An 11,874-nucleotide genomic window follows, 5' to 3' on the forward strand; every position below is an offset into this window, starting at 1 on the left:
AAACCACCCACATCCCATCTGTTGGTGAATTATCAGTGTTATTATTATGATTGCTGTTGTCACTGTTAGGAGTTGAAGTTTTGCTGGTTGTTGTGATCTTCATCGGGCTACATTTCTGTTAAATGGAGCACAGCCCCCCCCCCCCCCCCCCCCCCGTGCATGAAACTGTCCATTCACATCCCACCTAATGACTGTCACAGATTTCTGTTCTTCAATTTTCTGTCCAATTAATTCTTTTCTTACTTTTCAGCGAAAGAGAGACAACAAACTCTCCAGCACACATAATGGATCATTAAAACTCAGTATTCTGTAGTGGCAACGTGTTTCTCACAGGACTTCTTGGCATGACTGCCTGGGTCTAGTTTGAAATTCAAGCCAGGGGTCCACAGGTCCGGACACTTCTCCTCCACTTCATGATTTAACTCCGAATTAACCCCACGTCAGATGTAAGAATCCCCTTTCATTTTATAGCAAAGCTTCATAAGTTTTCATGAAAAATTGTAATAACCACAATTAAATGTTGAAATGTTATTTATGTTTCATAAAATGAAATGAAAATATTCATGAATGAATGAAGTTTTTACTTTCTGATAAAGTTAATTTCACTCTTGTGAAAGGGATAAAAGCATCTGACGCTGACAGCTGTTGCCTCAGTTTCAGAACAAACGGCCGGACAGCTGTTGCCAAGAATTTCACCCACAACAGTTGCTTTAGTAAAAAAAATCAACAAACCTTTTGTTTAGACATGTAGATAATATTTAAATGTTTTTCTGTGATGATGTACTTTTATTACATAATTTTGTTTGTAAATACTTTATGCTTTACAATGTTAAAGCACATCAGATAGCAAGTGGAATAAAGGGAATTACAGATTGTCAGCTGAACTATATATATACAAAAAAATATTTGAAATAACCAAATAGTCAAATTACTTAAAGTGTCTCAAAATGCAATAATTTTTGGTTTATTAAATTAGTAGACATATTTCAGGAGGGAAAACTTTATTTTTTAACAAAAATTGCCAGCAATTAATATTAGCAAGAATGTTTCTGTTAACACAAATGAAAGATTCACTGCAGTCATTAAAAAATGAAATGTAAATAAAACACTGTTTGTGTGTTTACGTGTCACACCCATCAAAATGTTTCTATAAAAAAATAACACACTAAACATGACACAAGTTTTACATAAAGCATTTAGAAGCACTGTGTTAAAAACTAAATGCTGTAGGAATGCAGAAATGAAATAAACGCCAGACAATAAGCTTGTGAAAAGGCTAAAAACTGCAATTATTAAAGTCCTCAGTGAAAAGGTGAAGAGGCTTAAACATGTTTATGTGCGCTCAAACTAATATTGACTGTTTTCAGACAGTTGGTGATCACCAGCGATGTTAAATGATGTCCTGCTGCAGCTGCGGTCCCATGACTGATCTTAATTCTCTCAGTACCATGAACAGAACTGCTGAATCACACTAAGTTTAAGTCTTTCAGAGGCTTTTAAACAATATGGAACGGACACGTGATTGATATTTTTACCCACTAGTATGCTGTCAAACCATTTTTTTTCTGTATTAAAATCATAATATAAATAGATCTTTCATTTTGAGCAATGGAATTTATCATATGGGCTAAATTTACAGAAAGGTTTTTAGCTTGCTAAAGCAAATGCTATCTTAATATTCTGAAACATTTCACTATTATTATTATTATTTTCAGTCTCTGTATGTTGCACAGGCTTCTGTTTCTTCCTTTACAACTGAATTGTGTTGCATAAGTAAAACACATGTGTGCAGAGACGCGGGAGAGCAGCGACAGGTGCTCTTCAGAGAGGATTTCCATCGGCTGTACAGGCACTAATTCATCATGGGATCTTTTGACTCGATGAATTTTCAAGAAACTTTACAATAAGCTTTATAGAGAACCCAGTGAACCTTTAGGTCAATGTTGAAAAAAAATTACATTTCCATAACTTTAATGATTTTTTAACTTCCATTTCTTTCCAGGACTGAAATTCAGAATGTAAATGAAAATTCCTTTAAGGTGAAATGTGATCAAACAGCATGTAAAAGTCAGCGGGCACTCATGTTTTGTGTGTCAGTTGGCATAAACGTCTTCTCAACTAACGCTCTCCTACATCAGTACAGAGTAAGTCAGAAACAGTCCTCACGGCCTGGATAATGTGGTGTAAACCGGCTGATCCCAGTTGGCTGTGGGGCTGTGGGAGGGCGGGATGGAAAAGCCATTGAGTATGGGTCTCCGTGAGGAATGGAAGTATGGGTACGGGTAGAGGCTGGAAGGGTAACTGGAATAAGGGCTGTAGTAGTTGGAGTTTTGAAGATCTGTATAGTCACACGGCGTGTTGGAGAATGAGGGGGTGTTCGACGTGATGCACGTCTGCGCGCCGTACGTGTCGTACTCGGAGCGCGAGGGCGAGTGCTCACCGAAGTGACTTGGGCTCAACTGCTCGGTTTTAATATGCGGTCTGTGCTGTCCCGCTTCACTCGTACCGGACGACGAGGAGGAGGTCGCAGCCCCTTTGCGACTCCAAGCCGCCCCGTTGCTCGCGCCGTGGCCGTAAGCTCCTGCCGAGCCGACGTTCTGCCCGTGTCCGAGCTCTGAGCTCAACGCGACTCCGGTATGCCCGTTAAGGGGCAAGTACTGGTCAAACTCATGGACATCAAAGGTTTCAATGTTGCCGATGACATCTGTGCTGAGCTCGGAAATGTCCACGTTGCTGAAGTCAATGTTTTGTCGAGTGCTGTCGAGCAGGCGTCTTCTCTCGTGCTTTAAATCTTGCTTACCTCCATGAAGGTCGATTTTTGGTGTAGTTGGTGGCGTTGGGGGTCCCTGACCTAAAAGGTGATGATAAAAAAAAGCTTTTGTCAGCACTACAGAAACGTATCATTCAATTGCTGTTGCATTGCTCCATATAAACAGTTAACTGACCCGTGTGGTGATCAGATAAACCCACGACATGCCCTATTCCAGGTTCAGCTTTGTACATGTGATGGGCGAGATCAGATCCAGCATCAGACTCGCTCTGTCCCGGCTTGATGCTTTTCCGCCGCCTCGGCTGGTATTTATAATCCGGATGATCTTTCTTGTGCTGGACTCTCAGTCTCTCGGCTTCTTCCACAAACGGTCTCTTTTCGTTATCTGTCAACAGTCTGATAAGAGAGTTCTGATCATCATCAAACTTATTTATTTTAGAGTAAGCTAATAATCCATTTAATATTATTATAATAACAATAACGAAACACAGCGCTCCGTTTGGCAATTTTAATTATGATTTTATTACAGTCAAATTACCATGGATATATTGTCTACAGATGGATTGGCATATGCCATAGTTTCACTACAAATATTTAAGTGGTACTTTAATGCTTTAAAACTATTTAAATCAATCAATAAACGAGTTGTTGATGTACGAATTACCTCCAGAGTTTGCCGAGGGTTTTGCTCAGCTCGGCGTTGTGCAGGTGAGGATATTGGTCTGCCAGTTTCCTGCGCGCGGCTTGAGCCCAAACCATAAAGGCGTTCATCGGTCGCTTCACGTGCGGTTTACTCTTGAGCGCGCTCCCGCCTCGCGCTGGCATGGGCACGAGAGACCAGTCATAACCTTTAAGCACCTGCGACACCGCGTCCCTGATACACGCCGGGAATCGCGCATCCGCGTCCTCCGGTTTCCTAACGACGGACGCGTGTCCATCAGATCCAGCGGGCGACAGCGGCGCGTCGGAGTCTGACTCTTGACCCGCGGAGCTGCACGGACTGCACGGCGGCTCGGCGCGTGACCTCTCGCGCTCCTCGGTCATCTCCGTCACTTTAAAACTGACAGCAAACGCGCGATGCTTCTCTCACACTGACTGAGAGCGTCACTTTCATCGATACATTGTACAGTAATGACGTCATGGCTCCCGAAGCTTATCATTGGTGGCTTTTGGCCATACTTACTTCCAATTGGTTAGGTGGATTTCAGCGCGAGGTAATTTGACACCTTTAGTCAGCCAGTCAAGCTGTTTGATGTTGAGTTAAAGTTTTCACAGCAACACTTCAAACTGTTTCATTCACGGAGCCTGTAAAACCAATAACAACTACAAAATTGGGTTTCTAAACCGATGCGTAATGATGTGTGTTTATAAGGGTGAATATATTTATGGACTTGAAAGGCAAATGTAAAAAAAAATCACACATGAAGTTTATACACTAGTCCGCTTGATGATCTACTGCATACATGAGTGATTTTAACAGATGCTAAACATTTACTACATGATACAAAACTTCTGCTCTGTTGCTATCTTAATTTGAATATAAACAAATGAACCAGACTGACATTAACAGTGTGTGAAGAAAAATTCTGCTCAGCATCTCAACACACACACACACACACACAACACCACTGTAAAATAGTCAAGTACATGCTATATATGGGGAAAAAACATAGTAGAAAAATAATGAAATGCCTTTTGCAATTTGAAAATACACATTTAATATTCCTTATGAAAATGAAGCCTGGTTTTACTACAGTTAAAACAAAAAACATAGTTAAACCATTGTTACCATAGTTTTGCTGATAGTAATCAATACACCAAAAATACATGGTTACTACACTTTTACCACAATAGAACCATGGTTAATTTTTTAAAGGAATTCAAACATTTTACACAGCATAATAAAACAACCATAAAGGTTTAAAACATGGTAAAGCTATGAATTTTGGGGCTGAAAAAATGCTATTTTAATCAAATCCAGGAAGAGTAATTTATCTTATGAGATAATGAATGTGTGATTAGACAATTTGCTAACTAAGCAAAGGAGGAAGAACGCGGCTAGGTTAAACGGATGTTTACTTTCATCAATACAACCATCAAAATGACCACACAATAGCACAAACCTTCTCCTATCACAGCTTATACTTTCAAAGAAATTGAAACTGACCAAATCTTTTTTCTGCAGAGCGCATTTCATTACATAGCTTCTCATTGCATTTCAAATTTGAGGTTGGTTGCAATTTCATCACTAAAATACACATTACACCTTTAAACAAAATTAATGCATTGCCACATGCTGACACAGTGTTGACAACCCCAAAATATTATTACTTATATTAAGTATTTCATGAAAAGTGCCACAGACTGATCGACTACATGCCACGCCGCATTGCTGCAGTAATTAAGGCAAAAGGAGCCCCAACTAAGTATTGAGTGCTGTACACTTTTCAGTTGACCAAGATTTCTAAAAATCCTTGCTTTGTATTGGTCTTAAGTAATATTCAAATTTTCAGAGATACAGAATTTGGGACTTTCCTTAGTTGTCAGATGTAATCATCAAAATTAAAATATACATTTGAAATGTATCAGTCTGTGTGTTATGATTGAAAATAATATACACGTTTCACTTTTTCAGTGGAATTAGTGAAATCAACAATATATATAAAGAGTTTGGTTCCAAAACGCAATACATCAATTTTGACAAATTTCGATAGAAACGTGTTTTCTATACCAAGAAAGTTACGAGATGAAAACCACTATTTTCTGTTACAAACTTTCACATAGCATCTTTGGGTTATAAAAACATTAAATATTCAAATCCATAATTTGATTTTCAAAGATTTATTATAAAAATGAATTATTTTTCCACGTTTTTTTTTTCAAAATGCTATAAATCTTTTGAATCAATATATAAATGTGCATTCATCTTTGCCATGTTATATTCATTTAGTTGACTAGTGGTATACACTGATTAAAAAAATAAACATTAATGGCATTAATCAAAACACTTACTTTGTCATTAATATCACTGTCATTGCTGCGGTTATACTTGGGACGTCGTCGCTATACTTTTTTGACCGTGATCAGCTGTAAAATGTTTGGTCCAACTCCTGCTCGATTTTCGTTGGCTTCACGTAAAATAAAAGTTTTTATAAGATCCCCTGGGGTCAATGTTTTAGCTCGAGAGAGCTTGATGCTGTCGGGGAACATGCAACAACCGACATTTTCCGTCTCCCGAGTGCTTCTCACGTAAATTATTAGATGTTGATGGCTTACATTTCTTTCTCATCACAGAAAACCACCACAGGTTTATCAATGCTATTAAAGTATTATTTTGTTTTTGTTTGTTTGTTAATCACAAAGTACAAGATGAGGAACAGTAGGACTCTGTGTACTCAACGCGCCACCATTGTTTCTTTACATTGCGTGGAATGGTGCCCTGTGGTTTGTGGAGCGGATTTGTTGTGTTCTGTAGAGGGGGAGTCGCGTTTGTCACGTTTTGGGAAAAAGGGGAGAAAAGATGATAGAATAACACGGCGGATATGGTATTTTGCGTAAAATGAAGAATTTACTTTTTAAATACTGACCTAATATAATACTGATTTTGGCAGTACTCGTTTTTTTTAAACTGGTGTTTATCGCGTTTTGGAACCAAACAGTGGTGTGATGAGCTTCACAACAGCAGGAACTGGGTCTGTTAGGGTGCACTCACATTATCCAAACCAAACCATGCCCCAGTGCGATTGTCCACCCTCCGTACTCCCCCAGATGCACGCACTCACACTGTACTTTTAACGCTCCGAGCCCGGGCGCGCTTTTGTCATTAAGATGCTATTGTCTTGAAAAAAGCAGGAAGTAAAGCTCTCTCTTAACTAGGGTTGGGTACCGAAACGCGGTGCCATTATGACACCGAAGCCTATATGGGCGGTACCTACCGGACCGAATCAGAACACAGATTTCGGTGCCTCATTTCGGTGCCTCTTAATGCATGAACGGTTGACTGAAGTATTTTGCTCTCTGTAGCGCAAAAAGCATAATCACACAAGCACAGCACAATCGCTAGTTAAATTATACTGCACTCGTATGGTGTAAATAATTTCCTGACTTACAAAATTCACGTGAATGTGTAAGTCGGAAAGATTTGATAATACAGAGGATTCAAGTTTGATTTCTTCGCTTAACTTAGGTGAGTTTGTTCATATTTTACATTATTGTAGATTTATATTGATAAAATAAACGGAAACCAATCATTTGTTTTGAAAAATAAGGATCTTAGATTTATTTATGTTATAGGGCGGGTAAAATGTTTATCGTCTATTCGTTTTTGTTAAACGTTTTGTTTAATATAAGCGAGTCATTTTACATTTTTATTGTTGTTCTGTTTTAATAATAATAATGAAGAAATAGGCATTCGTAGTAATGAAAATTATGTCAATTAAATCTTTCATTTGTTTGTGTTTTAACGCAGATACCATCCGTCAAATTTGTTTTATTAATAAACAAGCAATATAAGCAAGTTTGTCATTGGAGCAACTATTTTATTGGAGTTGAGTTTTTCGTTAAGAGTAATAATGAACAAACATTTTAAAAATTAATTTTATTAATAAATGGAAATATTAAATAATCTAATGTTAAAGATTAAATAGCCAACTTTTATATTTCTTTGCCAAATATATTTTCATTCAAAATATGCGCTGTGTTAAAATGTGAAAAAATCCTCATGTGCACATCCCTAATAATACAAATCGAACAAATTGTGTAAGAATATATGTGCAGGTTATTTTTATATTCTGACTTAAAAGAACAATTTGAAAAATGAGATCCTCAGAGGAGCGCGTGAATGCCGCAATTGATCTGACGGCAGCTTATTTTATATTTTATATGGTAACTTTTCTTCAGAGAATTTGCTAAACGTATTACCTCACTAATGTCTTTATTAGTACTTCGGCTGATATTGGCCTGAGATGGGCCGCGGCAGTCACGAGTGTCAAGTTCATCGGAGACAAGCAGAAAGCGTCAAAACGTGAATGGTTTCACAAGCCGATAAGAAAATATTTTGGGTTCCAAATGCCGTTTTGCGCCATTGAAGGGAACTTCACGAATAGGATTTCGCATGAACAGTCGATCCAAATAAAGAGAAAAAGACACTGTATTTTATTGCTCTATTTGCCAAGTGTGTTTAATAAGCCACATTATGAGACACAATTGCGCAACTTTCTCTAGAGTTCAAGAGATCTGATCTTCGAAGGGAATAGGACATAGGGAGGATCACTTTCGATTAGAACTCTTTATCTTTTTGTGAGCGGCAGCCGCGTAGGCTTTAACCAATCATTGAACAGATTATTAACAACCAATCATAGAACATTTTTCTGAGCTCAAAGTGGAGTGTTGAGAAGATTTTATTTAATAAATTTAATAAAAAAGAAATCAAGAATGCAGGTCTTAAAAGATGATGGTGCTTTAGGCAAATCATTAATAAACAAATGACAAACAGAGAAGAATTTTCATTGTGTTTTATGGTGTACTTTCATCTACCATCTTTCTGTGACTCTTTTTTTCAAAGTACCGCTTTAGGCACCGTTTAGGCACCGGAACCGTTTTAAAAGTATTGATTTGGCACCGGTATCGAAAAAACCCCAAACAATACCCATTCCTACTCTTAACACTGGAACCCACTTTAATGATAAGTCTGTGTTTTTTATTCTGAGTCGTTTGGTGCGCGATTACAGACAGCCCTCTTACATGTCATCATATTGCTTAGTTGATCTGTCACGTGTGCAGCTCGGACATTCACGTAACCCTGCTGCTCGCATCAAAAGGTTTTTACGGAGGCAGATGATGGTAACACAACTGACGTCTTCACCTTTTGAATCGCGCTCAGGCGCGATTGTGCTTACACCACAGCCTTTCATGCTTGAGCCCAAGTGAACCGCGCTCCAGCCCACCTCTGCAACCCGGCCGCGGCGCGATTAACCAATCCGTGCTGGGTGCGGTACAGAGCGATCAAACACGGGTCAAACGCGCCCGAGCCTGGTTTGGTTTGGATAGTGTGAGTGCGCCCTTAGTCTCATCCCTGCTAAAAAAAAACAATAGACACCAACACAGAAATTCTATTGGTTTTATTGGGATTTTAATTGGTTCTAATGGAATATGGCCCAAAACACACCACAGTGTATTGGTATTTGTTGGTCTCTAATGGTATGTATTGGTTGTATTGGTTCTATGTATTGGTTCTAATGGAATATGGCACAAAACACACTACAGTGTATTGGTATTTGTTGGTCTCTAATGGTATGTATTGGTTCTATGGGTTCTACATATTGGTTCTAATGGAATATGGCACAAAACACACTACAGTGTAGTGGTTTAAATGGTAAAAGCTAATGGTCCTATTGGTATTTTAATGGAAACCATTAGAATTTTCTATAATGGTTTTATGTTTTTTTTTCAGCAGGGATTGTCCTCGTGTTCGAAAATTCTATTTGTGTAGGGGAGGCCTGCATGTAATGCAAGTTTCATACAGTATAGCCTAGGTTCCGGACAAGCTAACTATTGCGGCATAAGTGTATGACAAGATGAATTATGTGAATGCTTTGTTAAAGGGAAATGTCTTTAGTTTAGACTTAAATTGATTGACTGTGTCTATTTCTCGAGCATTGTTGGGTAAATCAGGGGCAGACTGGCCATCTGGCACACCGGGCAGTTTCCTGGTGGGCCGACGTAATTTTTGGGCCGATACATCTCATACTATCTTTGTCTGAGCAGTAGGACCTTCAAGTCGCGTCGCTGGTGATGATAATGATGATGGTGGTGGCACTGGCGCACCAGCACGCAAAGTGTCAGTGAGGAGAGGGAGAGAGACGAGGGAGAAATGAGTGTAGTGCCTGCGGTAAGCAGAACTACTTTTAAAACACAAGTGTAAATAGATACCGCTTGATAAAACACAAAGAGGCTGTTTACACTTGGTATTAACATGTGTTTTCGTCAATCGGATCACAAGTGGATGACATTAAGGCCAGGTGTAAACGGTGTTCAAAACGTTTTGAGCTCGTCCACTTTCGACCACTTTCAACCACATCCAGAGGTGGTCGAAACCACTTTCGATCGGATCGCTTTGGAGTTGCGGAACGCATATGTGGTTGAATGCGTTCGAACAGCCACACGCGACCGCCTTCTCTCCGCCCATTTATCTAATCTGAGGTATTAAACACAAGTTTTACGTCTTTTTTGACTTCTGGCGTGAACATTCGGTGAACAGTGCTATTTTTAGCCTTTCATTGATAAAACTAAGCAGCTGATCTCCGTAGTTTCGTTTTGAAAGCGTGTGAAAGTTGCGCGATTCTATTTCATCAATTGCGCTGAAAATTCAAAGAAAGCTCTTACATACTCATGTACAAAACACTGTGCAGCATGTTTACTTGCTAAACAAGCAGTGCACTCCGACATAATATTAGTTTGCGTCCATATAAACTCATAATTACTCCCGCTCGGGTTTGAATGACAGCAGAGAGACTCGCCCACCGTCTCACAGACCACCCCCTCATAGTATTCAGCACAGAAGCGGTCGAAAGTGGACAAAAGAGACGGATTTAAATTCCAGGTGTAAACGTAATGTGTCTCTCTCGTCCACTTGTGATCCGATCGATGAAAACACATCTTAATACCAAGTGTAAACAGCCCCATAAATATGTTGATAAAGCTGCAATAAAATAATTGCACTCTTTGCTCTGTGACTACGAGAGTGTATCTGATTCGTAGATTTTTCCTTGATTGTCTGTTTCAAAACGTATAATTTCTCTTCAAGCAAAATCAAACAATCCAGGAGATCTGCTTACAGAAAAAGATGTTTATTGTATATAACAACACACTTCACAGATAATGTTAAATTCTCTATTACTGTTATCACACAAGTTTAATTCAGTGAATGTAGTGAATACTTTCCTGTAAGTATTGCAAGTAATAATCAGTTTTCAATATTACTGTAAGCAGCACTTGTATTTTGTAAAAAGTCAGCAATCTAATGGCAAATTTTGCCAATTGCATGAAGCTTGTTTTAGGATTCATAAGTGTGGATTATACAGTTTTATTGCATTAATAAATAAGACATTCTAGAAGTGTTTGTTGTGTCAACTCTCACAACTGCTATTAATTGGGTTTAGTAATTTGTAATTATATGTAGTGTGGGCCGGTTTGGGCCAAAATGCCAGGGCTGAATTTTTGTCCCAGTCCAGCCCTGAGGTAAATCATTCCAGAGCTTAGGGGCTAAGTAGCACTACAGAATTTAGGTCCAACCCTAATCAAACTTACCCACCTTGATCAGCTTGCTCAGGTGTGTTTGATCAGGGTTGGAGCTAAACTCTTCAGTGATCTGGCCCTCCAGGGTAAGATTTGGGAAACCCTGCTCTAGGAATAATTAAGTGACCAGAATTTTGCGACCGCAGTGTACGTGATGAGTTGTATTCTGATAGTAATTCTCTAAGATACGAAGGTGCTAGGCCATTTAAGGTTTTATAGGTGATTAGTAATATTTTAAAATGTGATATTTAACTGTTAACCAGTGTAAAGATGCTAGAATTGGGCTTATGTGGTCATACTTCTTAGATTGAGTAAGCACTCTTGCAGCGGCGTTTTGAAACAGCTGAAGCTTGTTTACCTGATTTGCACGAGTAACGAGTTACAATAGTCATAAAAGCGTGGATAAGCTTCTCTGCATCTGATGCAGACAGTGTACGCTTTTGTAACAATGTGTTTTACTTGGGTAGTAACATGCTATAAACGCTTAAAAATTTTTTTTTCTAATTTGAACTTTTATTAAAATGGTTACTTTTCTTCTCTGACCATTCAAGACCATGCCATTGTTGTTTAATGTATTTTTTTATTGTCAAAGCAGGGGAATGCTGGGCCTGGGATGGAACACGAGTGGCCTTTGTAAAAGTGAAAAGTTGTGATGGTGTGTTTGTGTGAAGGCCTCCCATTTCCCGTAAAATGCAAGAGGGGAGGATCACAATACTCGGAAACAAACATATCCGCACAGTCTAGTTCAAAATATAACTTTGGCATTAGGTTAATTTATGAGAAAATGGGATCAAAAAGGCAGACGAGCT

The 11,874-nt window shown here is 38.8% G+C and overlaps 1 protein-coding gene across 1 annotated transcript; it reads right to left on the reverse strand.

Moving 5' to 3' along the window:
- Positions 1–984: 984 nt before the first annotated feature.
- On the reverse strand, positions 985–3,881 carry sox8b (SRY-box transcription factor 8b). Its single transcript, XM_055183137.2, has 3 exons — positions 3,435–3,881; positions 2,946–3,166; positions 985–2,851 (listed from the first exon to the last, which is right to left on the reverse strand). Exons 1-3 carry the CDS (start codon positions 3,812–3,814, stop codon positions 2,163–2,165), a joined length of 1,290 nt encoding a protein of 429 aa, XP_055039112.1. The 5' UTR covers positions 3,815–3,881; the 3' UTR covers positions 985–2,162.
- Between the last annotated feature and the right edge of the window lie 7,993 nt (positions 3,882–11,874).

The sequence above is a fragment of the Misgurnus anguillicaudatus genome, chromosome 19 (assembly GCF_027580225.2).
Source record: "Misgurnus anguillicaudatus chromosome 19, ASM2758022v2, whole genome shotgun sequence".
Classification (NCBI taxonomy): domain Eukaryota; kingdom Metazoa; phylum Chordata; class Actinopteri; order Cypriniformes; family Cobitidae; genus Misgurnus; species Misgurnus anguillicaudatus.